The sequence below is a fragment of the Epinephelus fuscoguttatus genome, linkage group LG6 (assembly GCF_011397635.1).
Source record: "Epinephelus fuscoguttatus linkage group LG6, E.fuscoguttatus.final_Chr_v1".
NCBI lineage: Eukaryota > Metazoa > Chordata > Actinopteri > Perciformes > Serranidae > Epinephelus > Epinephelus fuscoguttatus.
The window spans coordinates 30,552,811-30,577,305 of record NC_064757.1 but is presented as its reverse complement, the minus strand read 5'-3'; the positions used below and the strand labels follow the sequence as shown (position 1 = coordinate 30,577,305).

Below are 24,495 nucleotides of genomic sequence, written 5' to 3'. Positions count from 1 at the left end.
CGCAACTGTGGAAAGAGGTAATATCTGTGCATACAGTATGTGGGTGTGACGCAACGTGACGTAAGATAAAAGCAGGGATCTATGGAAAACTGACGTAACGTGTGATTGAAGTGTGGTGATATTAACACATCGTAATTCAACAAGTTGCACACATTGATTAGGGGGCCATATATCTTGTGTGTGTGTGAGCCAGGAGCGAGAAGAAAGAGAGGAGGAGAGAATGTGTGAGTGACTATACTGAACGTGTGTGCGACTGTGTTAAATCCCATGTGTGTGTGAGTGTGCTGTGGTTAATTAACTGCTGTTGTACCTTGGCTTGGGAACCTTCTCTTCAGGAAAAGGCGTCCAGGTGGAGTCTGGGGATTTCTGCTCTTTGAAACGCCCTGTGAACGTGTTGGCCACCTCCGCCATGTCATAGGCACACACCGCTGAGCCTGGAATACTGCCATGACACACACACACACAAAAAAACCTCATACAAACAATCCTCTCAACTAAACATATCAAAGAAACACCTTGCCAAGTCTGGACTATCACCAAGAGACAGAAACATGGACTTACAATCCCCTTTCAGAAGGGTTAAATCCCTCGAGAATGGCTCATTTAAGCTGTTGCATGCTCACACTGGGTGATACAGTCAAGTTTTCCATGCTGTCGAGGTTTTTGCCAGATAACGAAAATAAGAGGTGTCAAGTTCTTTATCCACACTTATTTAACAAAGACTTTGCAGTTTCCTCCATTTCTCTAAATAGCGCTAATTAATTGTTCTAATTCCAAGTCCATATACCAGAGGTATATGGTCACAAGCAAGTCTTAAGTCTTAACCATAGTCTGGACGTAGCTACCATTACATCACCCATTGGTTTGTGCCATTTTGAACCCTCGAGTGCAGCATTTTGACAGTCCATGTCTTGGCTTTCTGAAGCCAGAAGTGACCATATTTGGACAGTAGGGAGGAGCTGTGGACGAGCGAGGGGTGGATCTAACTCTTACGCCCTCTTGACACAGAGATCGCTCTATAGGACTACTATAAATTCGCTTCTTTTCGTCTTTGCATTTTTACAGAGAACCAAATTGACGGCAGCATCATACCACTCCAGTGTGTGATTTCAGATAGGTGTGCTTGAAGGTAAAGAAGTTCCTGGACCTTATTTTTTTTACCAGGTGTCCGCTTTTCTTCTTTCTTTAAGTTAGCTGCTAACTGCTATCAGCTGCTTTTTAAATCTCCCGCAGTGGGTCACACTCGTAATTCATCAGCAAAATGTCACACCTGTGCCACCCATAATCCAATTCGTATTTTCCGTTTATGCGAGGTTGTTTTGGTGATGTTAATTCTTTCGATACCACCTTAAAGGCGAGACAACTCTGTCCTCCCATTCCGCAATTGTGCCTTTTATACAGAACAGCGAGGCGACATTACGGCATGAAAATTCCACCTTTAAGAGGTAGTGTAAAAGTGGTAACTTTAGGGCCTTAATAAAATGTAAATGGGTGAGTTTAAAAAAAAATCCATCCCCCATAGTTTTCAGAATGTTGAAATTATCTGTAGAGACCACAGTCTTTTTGTAAATGGCTGTAAACATACTTATTTCTGCTGTAAAGGCATTTCAACATAGGAGTCTGTGGGGATTTATTCTGTTTTGGAGCCAGACTCCAATGGACATTCGATAAGCTGCAGTTATTGCCTCTTCTGCATTGGCTTCATTTGTCAACCTGGGAGGTTGCTGCTTGGTCTTAACCTTCAAGTCTCAAGGAAGTCCCAAGTTACTGTGGTGAGATTCAAGCCAGTCAATTCGAAGCCCTGCTATAAGTCAAGCCAGATGAGTCAGATCATTGCTTAGGTCAAGCAAGCTGTAAGTCAGATATGAAAGTCTGATGATCTGGTCATACATTAGCTTTCTATATAACATTTCACCATACAACAAATGAATAAGATAGTAGTGATGAATCAAGTTGGATATTGTGGTTGTCGTGTCGCTAATTTCTGTCCTACAAACAGTACATACAATTGTTCTCTTCTTACCCCCTTCATTGACAACATAACCCTTGAATCCAAATTTTGTTATTATAGGACTAACCCCCTCTATGAAAGCTGCCTCGTACGGTGGCCTCTGCTGGTCTGCTGTGTGCTATAGGTTGCCAGGTATGGGCGCATTGCACTAGAAATTACTCAATGATGTCGCAAAAACAAAATGTAACTTCTCACTATCTAGAAATGCAGACAATCAAGAAAGGTCAAATCCTTTCATGTTTGGTCTCAAATCTAACTCAAGTCTCAAGTCGAGTCTTTTATCATTGTTATCCAAGCAGGTCTCAAGTCCTTAAATTTGCAACTCAAGTCTGACTTGAGTCCCCCACCTCTGGCAATGTTATTGCATTGAATAGTCTATGAGCTATAGTGTCTGGGCCTGTTGAGCCTCATGAGGACACACATTCCCTAACCTTTCCCTCCAACACTGGGTTTCCCCAGAGGCCTCAAGGCATCAAAGTTCATCACAAGTCCACTGTTGAGCAAGAAATACAGACAACAGATTATCTTATTGCCAGTCATTTAAGGGGAAAAACACCCGTCTTGTGATAGCAGCGGACCCACTGGCCTCTTTCCGTCTGTGAGGAATCAATGCATAGCAAATTGCTGAGTCACTTCTCCATTTTTCAAGCATCTGCGCTCATAAATTCGATTTCAAACTAGGAATTGTTTATCCTTTTAAAAGAGAAATGTCTCTAGGCTGGCTGGATTTTCTAGCTGTTGCATCATGGGTTAAACTCATGGAGACATCGGGGAGACAGAATACACAAGGGCGGTATTATAGAGCGCAAGGTCAGGGAGTTGTTAATTCTTGGCTTAGCTGCTAAATTACAGTAATTGCCCACTGTATTGGATATGTACAGAAAGTCAGACAGTCATATGCTTGTTTATATCAGGCTGCTAACAAGGCAGATAGATGGTGAGCGAGCCAGCCAGTTAGCGAGCGACTGGGCCAGGTAACAACCCAACCAGACAGACAGACAATTAAACGGCACAAACCCTGAGTGCTAGTGCCTACAGTCTGAATGTGCTCCCTCTAATTTCACCCCCTGACTATGAAATGGAAAATTAATGCCAGGATCAAAACCAGCGCTTATAGAAATTTTCAGAGGCACTGCTTCATTGGGTTTTAATGTCCATTAACCATGCTCAATTGCATTGTCACAAGCAATTGTCTTATCTGCTAAAAAGCAGCCATAAAATGGAAAATTACAATATGTGCGAGCTATCAGCCAAGCTCTATGGCTTTGTGGTAATTTTCAATTTAGATAACAACTCCCCCTGCCTATGAATATGAAAGCAGCTCGGAATATGAATTGTAAAAAGGGGAAAATATGATTAAACACCTGCATGTCAAAAGGGCAGCACAACTGTTTTGACAGAGGATGTAAATGTTGACCCAGTAGTCTCTGGAATTACATGTTGCCAAGAGGCACAGCGGGGGCACACGCTAATAACATTAACAAAGGTCAGACTGTCATAATGTTGATGAATTGAGGGCATTTTTAAAAGCATCAAACCGAGAAAGATGATCGGGTTAATAAATGGAAAGTGCAAAACAGTTGTTGACACACGTGAACTCATTTGAGACGAAGGAAAAGAAGATAGCTGATTAAAATAACCTCAAATCACTTCCATCTGTTGCTGCCCTCAAACCTCTTAAGGTGCTGATTTCTCAAAGCTTTATTTAATACTCCATTCCTTAGTTACCTGTTGTACGGTGTGGAGAAGGTTGCCATCACCACGTCTCTTCCATTGATGTGGATGACATCTGTCACGGCCTGCAGGATGTTGAAGTAGAAGTGGGAGTCACCGGGGATGGAGCAGTTTAGGCGAGACTTGAGAAATGAGGTCCACTGCTTCTCCAGGACACGGGGTGAGCCGCCGCGGTCGTTCTTACAAACCCTGGCCACCCGAGGAAACACCACCTGACGGGACACATAGTTGAGACGTTACATTGAGATGAGTAGCTCTGAGATTTACATAAACAGTTATCTGTGTCATGTCTGCAGTCTCTCATTGCACTCCTATAACAGTGTCAGACTCAAGATGGACTGCTTAAAAGACAATGATCAAAACTGGTGCAGCAGAACATCTTCTTCGACAAAACCTGGCACCTACATTACCCACAATGTAACTCGCCTGCCAACAGTTCAGTCGGAGATTCAAGTGGGCTCGTAAGGCTGCTAACCTTCAGCAAAGATGAGGAGCAGAGTACAGAGTTCTGGAAAGCTCACTGCTGTCTAACTCCACCACTAGAAGTTTTTCATTTTCAACCAGTGTTTCCTCAAGCGACATCACTTGAGGTAATTTCTTAATTTTTTTGTGTACCAAGGCTTTACACAACTTATTTTCACATGTGCAGTAGTGCTCCCCAAGACCTGTAAACAGACTTTGATGTCAGCTCCCCTTTAGGGTCAGGCGTTGGTTTAACAAAACTGCGACCAAAGCACTTTGTTTCACACTTTGTCATCTTTTGGATATGAAATAGTTCCATTTATGCATCTGAAGAGCCTCTTCGAGTTTTATGTTAAAGGTTGTAAGCATAATAGGGCCATGATTTCCTATATAAAACATGTTTTTATACCCAGCAAACTCTACACCTTTAATTTCTCACTGGGCATTTTAATGAGGATATTACATTGAGAAACAGTCTCACCCCAATTTAGTACCTGTTCTGGACCTTTTGACAACACTGTATCATCCATGCTACTTTAAAGCTTTTACACCAGCATGGGTGAGAGGTCTGTCAAGGTTAAGTGGGTAATCTGTTATATATGCTGAAACTGCTGCTTTATCTTCACAGTAGTACACCTGACAGAAAACAACCAATCAAAGCCAGGAGGAGTCTCTAATGCAGTGTCAATAATTGAACAATTGCTCGCCAACCATGTGTCTAAACTGTATACAGAGTCATTTTCATACTAAAGAATGATTAAAAAACCCCATTCATTGTCTATGTAAGCAGCCATGCAATGCATTCTGGTACTGGCTGGGCTATATTATGCAAATCAGGGGTGATAAGTGCACTGGAAACTCCCAGAAAACTTTTATATTAATCAGTGCCAATCTAAAAGGACGGCAGATTCAAAGTCAGCAGCTGCATGGCTTATTTCTCGCCTGTTTTTAGAAACACATTTTGGTGAACTTCTTAATATTTGAGAATGTTTTCATACGAGCCGCTATGTTGGTCCGGTTTGAATTCCAGGAGCAGACAGCCCACGGAGAAGTGATGCAACAAAAATTTTAAAAAAAAAGACACGTACCATCGCTCAGTCAAGCTCAGTATCTTCAGTGCACGGCTTTAGGAGCTTTGCAAACACAATGGCTGAGAAACAACCACAAGCAACACAAAAACTGCCCATCCTTGTTTTGCCAAAAACTGCGTACACTGCAAAGACAACCAAACAAAAGAAGACAGAGGATGAAAAGCAAGCATAAAAGAAAGAGTTAGAGCATACTCAAGCCGGCATTGGTTTTGAATTCTTTCAGGTCATGCAGCTCTCTCCACCTGAGCTACTCCAATGTTTATCTCATTTTAGCTCTGGCTTTCTTTTATGCCTGCTTTTCATTGTTGGTCTTCTTTTGTTTATTTGTCTTTGCAATGTACGCTGCTGTTGTCGGTGCAGCGTGTGGACGAGCAGCAATATGTCTCGTGTACTACTGTCAGAATATAGTGACAGATTAAGCAAATATGACGAAAGTTATTTTTTCATTTTAAGGCTGAACATTTCCATGACAACTGGACAAACTCCCACTTAAAATGAAGATCATTTGAATTGACTGAAAGTGCCTTCACAGCTACTAAATGGACCTGATAGTGAAATTGTTTCCTCAACTGCTGTTTCCAAAATCATGGAAACATACACAACAGTGTTTTAATCCAACATTTCATCACTTTATAGCAAATTAAAGACACAGAAGAGTAAATTGGTGTGTTTGATATGCTGTTAAAGAGTCAGCACCTGGCAACAGAAAATTTAAAGTATACAGCTTCAAATAGGAGCCGGCGCTGTAATTACATCCCAGCCGTAAGATCACACAGTGAGTATTGTAATTAGTCGTTGTCACACTATACTTACCAGCAATAAATCTAACCCTGACCTGAAACCGTGCCTCAGAGTAAACAGTGCGAATGGGAGCGAACATGCATTTAAACCAGAGCTCAGCACACACACACGCGACTGCAGACAACCACACATAAACACACCCTCACCCATGCATACATCACAGCCGATGCAAAAATGCATGCGGGAAACACACATGCTCATTCACTCACACTGTCAAACACACCCACCAACATGGGCCTGCTCCCTGTGGGATTATAGAGCATTGAGATTACAGAAAAAGTCTTACACAGAACAGGTGAGAATGTCAAACTGAATGTGGAAATACGTCTGCTTTACATGTAGCAGTTCAGTTTCTCACATTTCTACTTGTTAAAGATAGCCGAACACTGGCTTATCTGTGTTTTACCTGCACACACACTCACATAAACAAAGCACAAATACACAGATCACTCACACCGAGCAAACACCTCACCCAAGGCTTGTTAATTGACTTGTGTAATGAAATATTTATCATTCTGCATTTTCCAGATAACAATGTAACAATCCAACATTAAAACCAAAGCAAACACAAACCTGCCACAGCAGATTGATCAATTTGCCATAAAGCACAAATGACTGCTTACATTGTCAGGGAAGGCCAATCTACTTTATAATAATGAAGAGATATCATTCACTAAATGTTAAATTGCTCTCTGCACCATCAGTTCCACCACCACACGCATAATTATACTGACATTGCTTTCAAAACACCCAGCAGATTGAGAGGCCTGATCTGTATTCATGCTCGTATAACACATGCCTGTCACTTCTGGCAGAGAATCCATTATTTCTGTGTTTCTCGTTACCTCCGCTCTGTTCTTGTCCCCTCTCTTTCTCACCCTCTCTTGTGTGTTTCCTTTAATTTATTCAGAAGAATACATATTGAGCGATTCATTTCCATAACGGATTTTCTCCTACCTGGTATCCAATTAAACCCTTTCAGAGTCCGAAACTGAATTGAGAAGATTAATAGAAAAATGCCCGTTACTGTAACACCTGAGGAGAGCCTGTTTCTCCTTCAACCTTTTCTCTTCCACTCCGTCTCATTTCTTCAGAGACACTCAGGTGGAATTCCTCCTGGGAAACATTCAGACGATAGGTCAAATGGGAGCATTGCCGGACGGATGCGGACGTGCAATTCAAGCGGTATATTTATATTTCAAAATGGGATCTCCAGACATCCACAGATTTTTCTTTTTGGATCTATTTTAGGTCCTGCATCCTGCCCAATGTTTATCTGTTACTGGAAAATGTTTGGCCACTTTACAGCTCCTGAAAGCCTTCTTCCAGTTATGTGATACACCCATATCCTGTTAGTTTCCTCAGGCGTTTCCCGATTCTCCCGGTAAATAGGAAGTCACCTCTGATTATGGTTCAAACAATAGCAGGAGAATAGGGCCTGTACTTACCTTCCCCATTGTGTTGTACTCCATAGCAATTTCCCGAAAGAAGAAGTAGATGAAGTCTCCGTAATCGACTGCCTGAACAAAGTAGGGCTCTGCAGGAGGGAAAAAATAAAACAAAATATGAGTCAAAGTGACGTTTTTAACGTGACAAAACAGTTCTGACACCATATTTCACAGTAAACAGCCGGAATTTCTGTCATATTATGCAGAAAAGCGCCGACTGTGAGCCTTGAGTGCCTCAATCTATCATCCATCATATCAGCGAAACACTTTGCATGCAAGGAGAGAGGGATCTCTCTATTGAGTTTTGACAGGCTGGACTTGTGCTTGTTTCTCCCCAGGGCAGAGCAATTTCCTGGCTACATCAACTCTACCAGGGCAGGTTGGCAAAACGACTGTGTCAAACAGAGCGTGCAACATTAGCATAAGTGCTCCTGCTCTTCATACCTATATTCATACACAGCAGCACATATACACAAATCATAAATCACAAACACATGGTCAAGCAAGCATGTCAAAACACAAGTTTGTTTTCTAACTTGTCAGTCAGCTTGGCGCTTTCCAACCACGGAGACTTTGTGTTTGTGTGTCCCCACCACTCACCTTTCAGCCATTTGGAGTCGTGTTTGACAGTGCGCAGAGTCGGGCTGTCTCCTAGGCTACGATAGATGACCGCATCAATCGCTAGAAAGTCTGTTACGGTGGCCGAGTACAGCTTGCCATCTGGAGAGGGAACACAGAGACGGAAAGAGCAATAAGAGGGGAAGACAGAGATGGAGAGGGCAGAAGAATGAGGAGAGAATGAAAGAGAGAGTGATAAAGGATGAGAAAAAGGTGAAGAGAGGAAAGTTCAGTCAAAAGAAAAATGCAAAAAGCCACTCAGAGATTCCTGCTCTCTGTGGCTGGATACACAAAAATGTTTCAGATGGCTCAGACCTGGAAAATGAATGAATCACACACACTGAAGAGACTCTCTGATGGACAACAAACAAGGCTCTACACACACTTAAACATGTTGCACATTTGTAATTGCTCACTCTCGCAAACACACTTCAAAAGCACAAACAAACAGTGACGCCCTACATGCATACGCACAGTCTTAAAGCCCCACAGAAACCCGCAGTCACACACATGCCTGCACATATGTACACACACACATGCTCCACAAACACAATCCACCACCAGCATGACCTCAGCCTGCCTTGGCTATAACCACAGTGGAAACTCAAACTACATAATTGAAAGGATAGCAGTCAGAGGAACCCTCTTGATTACTCAGTGCTTCCAGCTCCTTCCAAGCAGCTCTGCTACACATTAACTGGTCAAGCAAGGCGTTTACTCTCCTCCTCAGCTTTAAACAGGCAGGGACAGCTCATCAATACTGCCATAAATCGCTTCACAGCAAATATGAATGGGGACTGAATGTCTTTAGCAGTGTGCGGGTCCGTTGCATCAGAAGTATCTCACTCCGCCAACGGAAAGCTGACTCATTCTGATCCCATCAGTTTGTGACTTATTTAAATCTTGTGCATTTCGAAAGAAAGTGAACGAGAGATAAAGAGGACGACAGAAAAGTGCAATAAAAGCGAGAGAAAGATGATTCTGCTTTTGCCGTTACCACAATACCATTGATGTGTTTCCAAAGGGCTCTGAAAAGCAGCGAATTCCTGACACAGAGCAAATGTGGCCTCGAGTTCAACGAATTGCTCTAGCGCATGTAACACAGACCCAGCTTTCATTCTTGACATGTTGTCGGAGTATTGCCATCAGAATAAACCGCAGGGTATTAAGAACAATATTAAATACAACCACAACTAATCCCCTCGCTCAAATAGACTCAACTTTCCCATCTAGCTCAAACGTGTTCCAATGTTTAATACATGCAGATAGGAGAAAATTAGGATGAATGTTTTTGCCTCATGGCAGTCAGTGAGTGGTAGTACTATCACACATACTTCATCTATTTTCACCTCATGGAAACTTGAGTTTCTGTCATGTTAAGCTGCAGGAGAGGACTTGAAAATCACAGTGATGACATCAAGTATCAAGTACTTCAAATACAGACAAGCAAACTGATCATTTGACATATACAGATGGCCAAGGGATGTCAAAGGTTAAAATTTTTGACCAGTTATGCATGTCGGTCAGTCTATAGGTTAATTTTGCAACTGTTTGGTGTAGGATCTACGTCATTTGGCAATTCTCCCTGACCCAGCAGCATTGCTGTGGAAGTATTGTGTACACCCTCTAGTCTCCCTCGGTCGACCCAGTAAGTAAGTAACTCAATTTTGATTTACCTGTTTGTTAACTATGTTAGCTCTGTTAGCACTGTTAGGAGTGTCATCACAGTTAGTAGTGCTAACATAGTTAACAATGCTAAAGCGGTTTTGTGGCCCAAAATGTAGGCGCTTATTCATCGGGGGGACCTGGGAGAGGACCTAAGGGTGGCCTTCATATATCCACGATAACGGCATCCCGCCACCAGGACGGCATTACCATTGTAATCAACATATGCAGTCCGGAGTGGCTAAGGCTAACTACTGGAAACCAGAGGGTGGGCAGTGGGCACTCTGTTTCCGTATGTTAATGCAGCTAGCTAACTGTGTGTCAGCAAAGCCAGTACAAAGTAAAAGAAAAGGCAGAACATTTACATCACAAAACTTTAAAATTTCACCAACTCTAAATGCATAGTGTTAAGAAATTTGGTGTTATCTCACTGATTCAATGGAGCGTTGGGGGAAAGGAAAGGCCTCTTGTATTTCATGTCATTTTTTTTTTCTTTAAAATAAATTGTTAATTGGTGATTAGTTACTGACTAATTGGTGTCGGGCTATCGAAGCAAAATTAAACAACACTGACATTAGTGAAGATGCATTTGATCTTACCAGCAAAGAGGGCAACATTGGCATGCTTGGCATCATATGGACAGCGTGCCATCCCACTGATTTCCTCTCCCAGAGCCTCCAGGGTGTCCATCTAGGGTCACAAACGAGGTGAAAGGTCAACAGAGGGGTCAAGACAATCTAGTGTTGTCAAACAAAACAATGGTCTTGAAATACAACTCAGACAGGAAATATTGTCTCACAGTTGGAGGAAAATGAGAAATGAGCTCAAATGTCAAAACAATGACACTCTGAAAGCACTGCTAAAAAAAAATACTGTGTTGAAGTGTAGAAATGTGGTGTGAGTCACAATAAAATTGTCACAAAAAAGCTGTGGTACCCAGCCCAGGAGTGTGTCCATCTGACTCCGACCTGAACTAATATCCCGTGGATGCCACTCTGGTGTTGTTCGGAGAGCTGTCAAAGCAGCCCATCTGGGAGTATCTGGGAAACTGTCATGGAGGGAGATTACCAAAAACTGACATTTTCCACATCAACATGTTCCACAGCATGGGTGGATGTGGTTTGCTTCCTCCTGCCATGCTTTATCCTTCAACTACAGTGGTGTTAAAGAAGAGTTTTAACAACCCTCAAGACGGATCTTTAACCCATGTTCTGCTGTGCTTTCCCACCCTGATTCTTTAAGTTTGTGCTTTTGCTGTGAAGACGAAATAAATGGGCAGAGTAAAAGTGGGTGAGCACATGGCCTTGAGCGGGGAACGTGAGAATTTTTTACTTAACCACAGATGTTTTTAAATAGTATATCATACAGTAGTCATTATTTTATACTCTGTCTTGTGCTGAGCTTTTCCTTGGGCAAGACTTGTTCCCTGATACATTTCAGGAGAAATTCTAGTTTTAATTCTGCACCTAGACAATGGAAAATATGGCTTTTCTTAGCACTGGGTGTGTAGTTTATCCAAACTTACTGCTAATTTTGTCATTCACTCACTCACAAGTCCCATTTCCATGTGCTATTTAAGGCCTCGTCCATTGTTTAAGAAGCACCACCGGTGTAGTTTAGAGCTTAGTGGGATGATCTCTGTGAACTGGAATTTAGACAAGATTTTCTTGTTTTGCGCCCAGTTTGGTTGCAGTGCAATTGACAGGGCATGGCAGAGGATCAGATGTGGGTGAAAGGTCAGTAACATCCCACCATGGGATGGCTTGTCTACCCCAGCATGCCTAAGGACACTCTCACCCCAGATAAACACCAGCGATGCACACTTACACACACACACACACACACACACACACTCAAGAGAGGAGGGAAGAAAAGCCATGCTGCACTGGCCAGAGGCCGAGGTCAGGGAAGATTACTGAACACACTGTTTTCCTAGTTTACAATACATAGTCATTTTTCTTCTCTATCTCTGTTTCTATCTCTACTCTACTTCCTCGCTTCCTCACTTTCTCCCTCCCTCTCTCTTGACAAAGAAGAGCGTAGCTTGCCAAGGCTGCAAACTGCTTACGCCGCCCTTTCTGGTCTCTAAACAGGTCATTTTGTTTTCTATTCCTGTCTCGGCGGAAACGGTTATCATCTGCCCACTAAAAAGGTCACACACACTCCGGCGCAATGCTGGAAAAGCCTGCCAGAGAAATTGTTGAGGCTGATTTGGCAGGGAAAATTACAAGTGACCTTTTACAACAAACACAGAACCAGCAGCAGCAGCACCAGTGCATTTCTCGATTTCTCGTTCCTTCTGTTCCTTCAGAAATTATAGCATGATAATATATGGAGGCGTGCCGGTTTGAAGATATATATTGTTATTAGACAGGAGAGACTGTAATTATAGATTGGGTTGAGTTAATCATAAGGGATGCGAGTGGTTGAAGGTCAGGTGCGTCCACTGAATCAGAGCGTCTGGGTGCACAGAGCGACGGGGTAACTCAGCTAAGCTTGAAACGTCAGCAGCTTCTGTGTCAGCCACCTAACACAAACAGTCCCTCCTTCTCTGACACATCACAAACACACACTCGCATATCTCTCACGCCACAGCAGCTACCCCCACCCCTCTGTCTCCTCAGTTGATTTCACCGAGGCAGTGACCTCTGTCTACTGGGCTTGGCTGGCTGTCACTGATCTATTCCTGCCTTTTGAACAGAGGAAGACACTCCCAGCCCGGCCACTGATACACGTACAACTCCAGTCTCCTGTCAGGTTGGCATGAGTGGAGAAACAACAGCCGGGTGTGCTCACTTGCATGCTCTAAGCCTTGTCCAAAGCAATATCCAATATTTTAGAAACGGGCTATAGCAATCCATAAAACTGCCACGCGCAACCACAACATTTTTAAACATTACCATAAAGAAATTTGATGTTTAAACAGCCAGATGGATTTTTTTTTTTTTTTACCTTGTTTACCAGGCAAACCTTATTACGCTGTCAACTCCACTCACTGCAAAAAAGAAAGAAGTGCTTCAGCTTTGTAGGAGCACAATTCAAAGTAATGGGAAAGGCACCACAGCGCTGTCACACTTCGTCAGCACTGCCTTAACAACACACTGTTGGGATTTACTGTAACTTAACAAATGTACAGTAACCTTGGCTCAGGGTGCAGTGTATCTATGAATTAATTACTACAACAGCTCAACGGTGCTTTCCATAGGCTATACGCTAATTAATTCGACAAACACAATGTAGATCCAAAACATGCCCATCAGGAGCGTTATAATTGGTTCAGCATTGGCTTCAGCACTCAGGGTGAGGGACACGTTCTGCTTCTGTGTCTCTGTTGTTTGGATGAAGACTCTTTTATGGGCTTTATTTATCATTGCTGAGGGATTCATGAAGTCTGACTGAGGACAAACTCAGGGTAAACTGAGCCACTGTCCCATTTACTGACTGTTGGCTTGAATTTGTTCTTGCTTGTATCATAGGAAAGAAATCTAATTTTCCGTGACAACAGCGATTTTAAAATAATCTTGGTGGTTTACCTAGATTGTATGTACACCCAAGAAAAATAATGCACAAGAAGTCCTATATAAACTGCAATCCAGGAACCATTGCACTGACTGGAGTAAAGAAAGAAGTTGTATATAAAGCATAATGTGAGTGTATGGAGGATGGTGTGGGTGGTAGATGGGTCAAAGTAACACAAGACCTTCCCCCAGGACACCAGTGTTCGAGTGAACCGAGTGAACTCAGAGTTATTTTAAAGCACGTCGTCACTTTTTGACTCCCTACTGTGTTTCTTTTCCTATACCTAACCTACATAGCTTTACTTTCTCAAACCTAACTTACGTAATGTTAAATTAAGTACGAGTATGATGATACCCAACCATTATTGTTTTCCTGTACCTAACCTATCTAACTTTACATTAAGTACATGGGGAGGAATTTTGTTGAGTTGCAGCCTTTAGCCTCGGTCATTAAAAGGACATGGATGACAGGTATGCTCAAGGTAACGGGTCAGCAGAAGGCCTAAAGAGGCCTCGAGGCCAGGCTACTTTACCTTTGTTACAAACGCACTCCATCTATCCTCTCCCAGTTGTGGCGGAGGGAGTACAACTACCCAGATAAGGGTGCCTAGTCGGCTTTGTTGCCATAGCTCCCAAGGTTAAGTGGTGAGAGATTGCCCTGTGCTCTAGGCTCAACAGACAAGAGTTTTGTAAGAAACAGTCGAGATGATTTGGCGCCAACCAATAGAAACTTCACATAGCCATAGATCGGAACAGAATAACCTTATTTGGTAACGTGGAGTAACTCGCAAGGGAATACTGTTTGGGTTAAATGCAAGAACTGGGCAAGGACACCCTCAGAATCTCTGGACGGCATACACAGTGTTACACTTGTGATTCTCTTCTATTAAATCATCAGCTCTGAAATTTCTTCAACAGTATGTAACGTTACAACCAACCATGACTGTCTTCCAACATCTACATAACTTTACTTTACTTTAAGTATGTAACATGACAGTGCCATTCATAGGTTAGTAATTAGTTAGATATCATACAAACCACTGTCAGTGCATTTTGATTCAACATCATCAGAATCATTTTATAGGATATCGGATACAGGATATCATACAAGCGGTTGTATGAGGATACACTGACCTGGTTAATGGTTTTGTCCTGATTGTTGGTGTCAGAAAATGTAGTCACAGACAGATTAATCATAATAAACAAAAAAAATAAAATCCCGGCATGTTTATACACTTTCAGTTTGGTATCCCACAGTTTGCAGCTGAATTTAATCCCCACACATTTCTTTGTATGCAAACCATATTTCCACCTGCACAACCTTCTTCATCTATAAAGGTCAAGTGCATGAGTTCACACCTGGGCCAGGAGCGGTTGTGTAAACCAAACAAGGACACATCTCCCTGGGAGATTAATAGTCATGGCCCATTTCTCTGCAACCTGTTTCTAAGCCCTGGGAGGATGAACCCATTCCCTGACCACCTTTTACAGGAGAGCACGGAACTGGAGTCGTTGCAGCTGTTGAAAGAATTGTGTTTTTCCAACCAACTGTGGAAGAACCTCATTTATCTGGCGCTTCAGCTCCTACAATGATTGATCTTTTAGAACAAGAATGCCGAACAAACATTAGACTAAATGACAATAAATGGATCAAATAACTAATTACCTTTTACGCTGTATGCTATTGTCTTTCTTTGTAATGGATGTTATGTAAATCCTCTAGAAAAGCTGTTGTATAAAAAAGGAATGTGTGGGTGTATTTTCACCCTGTTGATTACAATAAATTCCTCTGTGTGCTTTAATCATAATTCAAACGCAAAGACTCGGCACAGATGAAATTTCCCAGTGCACCTCAGTCCACCAGTATCAAGTCGAGGACGCATCACCTGGGACCCACTGCCTCCAAGCCTCCCCACTGATTCCCCCGGCATCGCCCGGCAACAGGCGATGAAACTGACTCCAGTCATATATCAGCCCAGCTGGATGGGGTGTTTATTATTACAACACAGCAAGGGAGTGACAGAGGGAGAAAGCAACAGAGGGAAAGATGGCGGAGTGGTGGGAGCAATGGAGGGGGAGAGGAATTAAGGCTGGCAGGAGAGGAGGAGGAGGAGGGAGGGAGGATGAATAGAAGAAGGGAGTAGGGTGTTGTGTGGTGCCCAGGGAGAGGACTGTGCCATGGCTGCCAAGGTGTCTGTCTGTGTTTTTTCTGTAAGCATGCATGCGTGTGTAAGTGTTTGTGTTGACAGTACCAACAAGGTGAGGGGCGGATAACGAGATGAAGCTAATGAAGAGAGAAAACTGGTAGGTTTGTAAAAAAAAAGAGGGAATCAAACAGAGGTAAAAATATAAAGAGGTAAGCAGCCAGGGAAGGTGTAAGAACAGAAGACAGCATAGGGTGTTGCTGGTTTGGGCAGGAGCCCTTGCTGCCCCCTCTACCCTCAACACCCCCCCACCCTGCTGTCTCCCTCCACCTCTGCTCCCCCTCCATCCCTCCCGCTCGCCCTTGCAGTGTTGTTGATTAATGTGGGATGAGGCTGGCCCCGAAACAGAAGCTCTTTTCAGCGCTGTCACACTGGGGAGATGGAGAGGCAAACTGTGGCCAAGGTGGATTTAACCACAAACACACACACACAAACACACACACATGTACACACACTTTTGACCAAGCAGAGTGGATGAGCCCAGCACGCCATCAAAGGCCTGGTATCTGCCCGGTGAGGCTGCCAGCCTGCCTGCAGTACACTGTGCCTGTGTGTGTCTGATGATTTTGTAAAATGTGTGTGTTTGCCTGTTTGCACAGTTGTCACTGTTTGCATGGGGGCATACACAGTTCTGTTTTTCCCCTACACATGTGCCCAGGCATTTGTACGTGCATTTGCATGTTTGCGTGGAGTGATCAGAGGTGATTTGACAGTGCAAAATTTTAAATGCCATCAAATGATATCTCTTTCCTACAGCCTTTACATTTAATCTGAATTTAGTCATGGCATATTGATTCAATTATTTCCAGACTGAAATGGCTATTTAATTCAACTAAAATAATTACAGAGCATTCGGTGGACAAAATTTTTAAAGAACAGAGCAGTTGCAAGCACATTAAACCGACTCACTAAAATATGCAAGGGCTGATTGGGCTGAGCAAATCTGAAACATGGAAAAATGTTTTAAAGAACACTTGAATAAATCCGTTTTTAACACATTGTTATGGACAGATGTGCTACCTTTCACAATATGACTAAATTGTTTTCTTAACCGACATATATTCTGAGATTACATTAACATCGCCCATCATGTGCAGTGATTTATGCACAACATGCATTGATTTTTATGTTTGCACAGACAAGTGTGCACGTGTGTGTATGCATGCCCATTTCACCAAGCCTCACGGTGTTTTACAACACGTCCCTTTAACTCCACCAGACTAGCTGCAATATCAGTGCAGTAACAGCTAAAACACAAACCTTGAAACCATAACCGGAGGGGCTATAAAAGCTAACCACGCCTGATAAATGCAGAGACATAAATTCCACTTTCCCTGCAGGCGAAGTCAGTGAATTGAAGGATGTCCACTCTGTGTGCTTAGCATGCCGAACCACAAATGCAATGGAGCGGCGGTGTCTTGTTTCTCTGGTAAACAGATCTAGTGAACCAAGACAGGAGAGTTTTCCCCACAGGCCACCTAGATAACATCTCCGTGTGCTGTGACCATCACATCACATCCTCACAAACCAAACAATAACATCCTTCAGGACTGAGTCGTTCTGTTTGTCTTCCTGAACGCCTGCATGATGATGTTTATATCTGATTCCTGTGGATGGCAGCTCATAGCTACTCTGCAATATCACTCCTCCAGATATTTGAATGAAATGACAATAATGCTGAAACCCAGTTTCCTGGGCATTTTCAGGCATACTGTGTGCCTTAAAGTTTGCGATAGGGCTGTCCTGAATACCAGTTTTTGGGCATTGAAGCGTCAGTGAGGAAATATTTGCAATTAGCTGAAGCTTGGATAAGCGTCAGGGGGTAAATGAGAGGCAAGGAGATCAGTCAGTGCACCTAAAATAATAATGTGACAACTAGCCACTCTGTTAGCATGCAGGTCACATATTAGCCATAACAGCTACAAAAAGGAATACTTTACAAGACACCTGAGCTGTTACTTACAGTTTTCAGGGGATTTGCAAAGCTTGTTGTAGAATTGTAACATACAGTACCAGTTTTTCTTTGGCATATCTTGCACTGGACTTTTGGGATCATCTTCACAAATTTTGAAACTATTCCACTCACTTGACATTTTCAACATCTTGCTGGTGTATCTGTAAGTTGGTCACATGCGGTCAAACTGTCTCAGTAGTGCTGGACGGCTAGTGACTGGCATGAGATAGGAGAAAGGTGGAGTCACAAACTATCACTAAGTTTGTCCATGTCCTTTTCTGAGAATGACTAAAATATTTAATGTTGATGCATAATGAATAATGCTGGATAGCCTCTTTTTTTAATTCATGGGCTATTTGACAATTTTTTGGGTAAGTCCAAAATACATTTTTAAAAAACAACGCATCTGAATACTGATTTTGACATCAATAATCAAAGTTTCGAAGCTCCAAAGCATTTGGGTCAGCCATAGTTTGCTACAAGTTTGACAATTGCCAGTTACACTCAGCTATTTCTTTCCAGTTTCATGTTTTGCTATCAGGTCAGCCCAGCTGCTGTAGTCTTGTGAATGAAGATTTACTCAATGTACAGTAAAGGAAGCACTGTTCACTTTTCACTCTAAGGCATCAAAAACATAAGACTTATGTCACTAGGGAAGGAAAAAATGGGACATTTTCAGCAGCAATTTGAACGCAGTCTGTCTGTCTGTTTTTTAAGTCTGTCTGCTTGTACAAACAAAAATCAAGTTCATTTGTTGGTTTTTCCGTTTTATTTGTCCATCTAATTCCCTGTGCAGGTCTTCCTTTTTCTCTCTATGTCTGCCTTTTCTTGACATCTCTATTTGCGCCCATCAAATCAATCTTGACGTCTACCTGCTCTCTTTCTCAACTCAAGATCATTTAAACGCATCTTCACAAGGTGGTTTTGCTTTTCCTGAAGGAATCTTGAAACGATTCCAGACATGCCTGCATGAATACGGCGAGGCCGGCGTCTGTTTACAAGGGAAGGCTGAATCGGATTTCAGGAGTGCGCCTTCAGTGTGTGTGTGTGAGTAAGTGTGTATGCAAGAAGGTATAGTTAGGTTTCTCTGCTTCTTAATCGAGCGTGTCAAGGTACACCTGGAGATAAAGACATAGGTGGAGGGCCTGCTGAGTTGTGAAAGTCATCCGTCTATGTCCGCCGCTTCATAGCTCAGCCATCCTCCCCTTAACTCCTGTAAGGTTGGGGTTGCATGTAAAAAATATCCCTGAGTGTGTGTATGAGTGCATAAAGAGGAAAAAATAAAAAGAGTTTTAAGAGACCATATGTGCACAGTATGTATGACGAACGCTGTCACTGCGGTCAAAAAAGGGCAAAGAGCACCAAAGAGCTGTTTTTCTGTGAGTGTATGTGTGTGTGTGTGTGTGTGTGTGTGTGTGAGTCTCTACCTTGTAGGTTCGACAGGAGGGGTTGAAAGCATTTGTTCCACAGACAAACAAGGTGTCATCATTTTGCTGCAGGAGGACTTTGATGAAATTGTGACACTCATCCTTCGGGGAGCGCGGGCCGGGAGAGGCAGAAAGAAAGAAGAAAGCAGGTTCATGGTGATATTAGTGTCTTTTATATTAGACTCTTTCACACTGAAAGCCACATGTGGTTTTTAAAACAAGACGCTCTTTCTTTTCTTTCTTTTGAAGTACAGCATGCAATGCTTTACAGACAAGTGAGAAGCATGTGTGCCAAATATCAAGCATATAATCATTTAATGAAGCAGCACATTAAGACATATTAATGCACCTTTGAAGAACAATAATTAAATTATTACTCATTTTTTCACTTTTTTTTTTGGAGCGCACATTAAATCAAGATAATTATATACTGCTTTTTGATATGAAGTTTCTCACTCATATAAACTGTGATAGCAGAATATTATATGACGTGCAGGGAGGGTGTTATTGCACCTGCAAGTTCTCTATGTCTGTTAATGTGCTTGTGCACGTGTGTGTATGTGAGGGAGAAAAAAACAACAGAGAAACTGTGAGAAATTACATCTGGTGCAGCTTGTCTGCGTCATATACTGTGTGATCCGCTAAGTGTTCTCAGAAGAATGGGGTGATATTTGTTCTATAAATGAAGCTAGGGTGAAAGCACAGAGGTTGCAGGGTTGTGCGTTTTAGTGTGTGTTTTCTCTACCTTATGTTTCCCTTTCATTCTGCAAGTGTCCACATCCGCCTGTCTGGACTTCCATGTCATTTTCTGGGAAAAAAAGATGGAGGTAAAGGAGTGAGTGAGAGAAGGAGCAGGAGAGAGCCAGAGAGTAAACAAGAAGAAAAAAACAGAAGGCACTACAGAGCTCAATAATCGATCTATACTGAGATCAATAATCATCATCTGAGATTCTCCGCAATTGATTCCCCTAATGAGGCACCTGCTCCGAGGTGAACTTTATTCTAAGCACTGATTGGAGATCAGTTTACCTCCTTGAACTTCTAATTCTCTGCCAGGGAGGAGGAAATACGATACTGACCCCGGATCAGAACAGAGTCTGTACAAGGACAGATCCCGCCTCAGAGCTGAGAGCTCATTTTGGTGGATTGATAGGCTGGCAATCCTTGTGCACACACACATACACACTCATACACACTCACACCGCCTTGGCCTGTAGGTCAGCGCAAGCCAATACCTGCCAGTCAACTGCAAACACACAAACGTACACAGCCTCTTTCACTGTCACACACACTTATCAGTCAATGCTAAGTTATATCTGGTATCCAGCCACACACATAAACACACATTCAACACTTTTCACCACCACCCCCACCCCACCCTTGTGTGGCCTAAGGGTCAGCGCTGAGCCGCTGGTTCAGACCGCCACATACCCGCCACTGTTGTACAACATGTTTGGAGCTCGGCCACTGATTAAAGACCCTCAGTCATCAATCAATCTGCGCGTCTCCCATCGGCCTTTCATCTGCAGCCTGCTCTCATTAAGACCCACTCGGCGGGCTTTGACATTGAAGTGGATGAGGTGGAGGGATGGCTGGTTGTTGTATACACGAGAATGGCCTTGTTTGAATTCTGTTTGAATGCATTATGTTAAGGGCAAATGATGCCAGCGAGGAGTGGCTGGGATGGAATGGAGAGTGGGTTATTACAGCCCAGGGCCTGTGTAAATATGAGGCGAATAATCTAAAAATACACAGTGGGATCTTCTTCCCTTCTGCATCCATCTTGTGTTTCTCGCCCTTCTGCAATTCATCTCATCTTACCCTCTTTTTCTGTCCTGTCTTCCCTCACTTCCTCTACTGTCCTCTCAGCTTCCGTTACACACCCATCAGTCCTTCCACTGTCCCACTGATGAGCATGGATGACGCAAGCGGTTTGCTAGCTGATTGATTGGATAATCTTCTTAACGGGGTCAGCACGGCGAGCACGGCAGGCTCACACCGGTGAGCGGGTGAGTAAGACTGCTGGCAGGCACACGCATACACCCACGTGCGCTCACAAACACACTCAGAGCCGGGTTATTAGGGTTACGTTGTCAATCACAGCACGCTGAGAACAACACGTCCTCAAAGAGACAGACGTCTCACTCACCTTACTGAAAAAGATCTCGTCACTGTTGGCAGTGTCTGTGTCCACCGTGTATATGTGATCCCTGTGAGCGGGTGAGGGAGGGCGAGAGGGATGGGGAGAAAGGGGAGAGAGAGATGAGAAGATAAGAGTCAGACAGCAGCAGACAGTCAAAAATTCAACAAACAATAAACCCATTTCTTTTCTTCCCCCTGCAGGCAGCAAACAACGTCAGAAAATGGGGCTTTGTATAAACTTTGTTCAAACTTCAAAAAATGACAATAAACAAAAGGAGGCCAGAGCTATTTGCTCTGTCAGACAGAAACAGTCAACAAAGGTTTAGAGCGCTGTGGCGCAGGCCCGGGGACAAAAGCCTCTTTGTCCCAGAGAAAGGTCTTGAGGGGGGGTGAGGGAGGAGGGGAAGGTTGAGACGGGAGGTGCCAAGTCACTCAGAGCTGTTCAGGTCAATTAAGCCTAGTGTTTGAGCCACAGGAAATCTATACTAACACTCATTATAGCTCAGACAAGAAGACTTGTGTGTGTTGGCCTGGAAATATACAGACTTCCCCTGTATTACACAGTCCGGCCATATAGGCCCCAGCAGGGCATATGGAAGACATAAAATCCACAAGGGTTAACTACATCTCAGACAGACGGACCGGCTGGTGGACTATGCTACACCTACTTACCGTGGAGAATTAGGGTGCAGACAGGGAGAGGGTGGCTGCGGTTGTTGGGGGGGTGTGGGTGGGGAGAAGGTGTGAGCGGAAGAGACAGAAAGAAAAGGGGAGAGCCAAAGGTGACCGTGCCAAAAGATGTAACTGCTTTAATTTGTTAGAGATTAGCTGTTGAACGTGTTTTTAATCAAAGTGTGTAACAGTGGCATCGTCAGACTCACAGCTTAATTACGTTCCAGCTCCCCAACCTGCGCTCAGCCAGTCAGCCTGCCTTGCTCTCTCATTAACTAAATCTAATAAAGTCTTTGGAGGAACAGGCATCTTGAAATGAATCCACTTATATCGCTTTCCTGGGGGCCACCGCCATCTCCTCGAGGATAAAACACAGTCTACTGTACATTATCAGCCACGACGCTTAAATTGAATAATTAATCTTTGAGAGCAGTTGAAATTAAGAAAACAGCGCTGCGTTCGTGGTGGGAGAGGGGACACATTTCCGGTGAGGCCACGGGCGAATTCTCTGCCTGTTAAAATTTTTTCTGTGTTTTCTGTCATTTCCTTCCAAGTCTACACTGGAATTCAAATCTGTCAAAGTTATTGCACATCACACAACTCCTCTTAAGTACACCATGTTTTATTCAGTTAAGGTTTTCAGCTATCTTGTCTCAATCAGGGTGGTGTGTCATATAACTTATAATGACTATATGTAGATACTAAGAATTAAGGCTATCACGATACTGGAATTTCTAACCATGATAAAGTACCTTGAAAAATGTTGACTTTGGTAACCATTTCCAATACCCCAGGGAAAAATTGAGATTAAGGTCATCAAAAGAAAAATATAACGTGGCTTGTTTTTTTCTTGGTTAGTAGCAGAGAACAGCAGAATGACGGTAAACATTAGCAACAAGAGAGAGCTAGAAAACCATCTTGAGTAACCAGGTCATGATTTTTGGAAAGAGACATTGCTGTTTTTTGGCGCTTTGATCATAAGTTGAGTGCAATCCAGTTCCATTATATTAGAGAGAAGACAGACATCTGTGGTCGATATCTCCAACACTCTGCAACTCACACCAACACAATCAAGACTAATAAACAACACAAAGCATCTGTCCTTGTAATCTATTAAAGACTTAAAGTTTGAACATCTATTTCTAAACACAAAGCATCATGTTTGTTCTCATTTTTAAAAAACATTTTCATGTATTATTCAGCCATGAAGGGAGAAAAGGGAAAGTAGGAGGTCAACGGCAGGTCACTGCGATGCATGCCATGCCCTTGCTTGATTCAAGTTCACTTGCATGAGCAGATGCCAGATGCTGACTGTCACTGTGCAGTCTGCCGTGACTAAAAATCCAGAGTTTCAGGCTTAAACCTCAAACTGTGCTGCAAAATGTTTTTCATTAAGTCTCTCTGGTCGCACTGCCATTTCACTACTCTGGCTAATTGATCTGGATTGAATTTCCAGGGTTCCTGAACGGCCCTTCTGTGTTCCAGGGTTTCTTTCACCTTGCTGCCAGGGTAACAGGATACATATCATGCGGCTACAGTAAATTTGATTATTAAAATGGCAACTTTAATTTGTCAAAGATAAAAACAGTCACGCTGGAGAGAGAGGACAGACAGAGATGAAGAAGCATTTAAATGGAAACAGAGAGATAAAAAGGTGATAACAGTGATGGATGATATCAGTATAGTGCTCAGCTCCTAAAGTTCCCCGACTTGTTAATTGAACTTCATTTATATCTTTATATTAAAATTCAAACTTTATATTAAAAAGACAAAACTAAATCAAAAGCTATTAAACCAGAGGATTACTTGGCGGATTTAGTGTAATCCCATGGGTTATTTTACTGCCTGCAATTTTAAAACAGCTCATGAGTAATCTGTAATTGACTGCTCCATAATTTTCGACAGTAACCGTCCCAGCTATGCTCCCTGTCTTGTGCCTCTCTTGTCCTGGTGCTGACAGCGTCCTCGAGGGACCGAGGCCTTCCAGCCGCAGGGTTGTCGGTTCCAGCTGAGATTAGAGGGAGCCAAGCGATGAGGCGTCCCTCAAACATCCTGGCTTGAGATGGAGAAGGACAATGGAGCGGCTGTGTCTGTGTCAACACCAGCTCTCTAAACACACACATGTGCAAGAAGACCCCCCTCCTTTTACCCCAACATGCTCGCACAAACACACATGCACCCTTTCCCCTCTTCAATGCTGTACCTGAACTCATATTACAACATATTCACTGCCCTCTGGTGTGTGAGTCACATCTATATAACTTCCTGGTGAGGACGGAGAGCAAAGGCAGGGTCTTAAAGGCACTACACTGGTGGCATTGTATGTTGTAGACCATTAACTACAAATGGAATATAGTTAACATTATTGCGGACCATTTTCCAAAGCAAACCTGAAGTCTTAAAATTGGCTTCCTACCTTCCAGGCAGCGTGTGGTTTCCTTTTATTTAATAACCTATGAAAATCAACTTGCGGAGAGTTGAGACCTACTTGAAATACATAATCCATCACAGCTGACACCTCACTGCCTTTATTTTCTGGGCGAAGTCATGAGGTATGATCTGACGTGCGACATCCTTTACCGAAAAGCTTCTCATTCACACACTATTATTTTTTATTTTGGAGTTATTGGATAGTGAAACTATGCCTGCAACTAACATTTATTTTCTTTACTTTTTTATTGCCCTTATCAATCAAATAATCCACTAGCTACAGCAAAAAACAACCTAAAGATATTCAATTTACAAATA

General features: G+C 42.9%; 1 protein-coding gene across 2 annotated transcripts in view; it reads right to left on the bottom strand.

The window, feature by feature from the left end:
* sema6a (sema domain, transmembrane domain (TM), and cytoplasmic domain, (semaphorin) 6A) overlaps window positions 1-24,495 on the bottom strand; it is a 131,920-nt gene that overhangs the window by 36,838 nt on the left and 70,587 nt on the right. For both annotated transcript variants that reach the window (XM_049578184.1, XM_049578185.1), the window contains exons 4-11: window positions 21,083-21,143; window positions 19,679-19,741; window positions 18,934-19,035; window positions 10,430-10,520; window positions 8,148-8,267; window positions 7,548-7,636; window positions 3,740-3,957; window positions 311-442 (exon numbers count right to left, since the gene is read on the bottom strand). In XM_049578184.1, coding sequence (XP_049434141.1) covers window positions 311-442; window positions 3,740-3,957; window positions 7,548-7,636; window positions 8,148-8,267; window positions 10,430-10,520; window positions 18,934-19,035; window positions 19,679-19,741; window positions 21,083-21,143 — 876 coding nt within the window. The remainder of the gene's footprint in view (window positions 1-310; window positions 443-3,739; window positions 3,958-7,547; window positions 7,637-8,147; window positions 8,268-10,429; window positions 10,521-18,933; window positions 19,036-19,678; window positions 19,742-21,082; window positions 21,144-24,495) is intronic.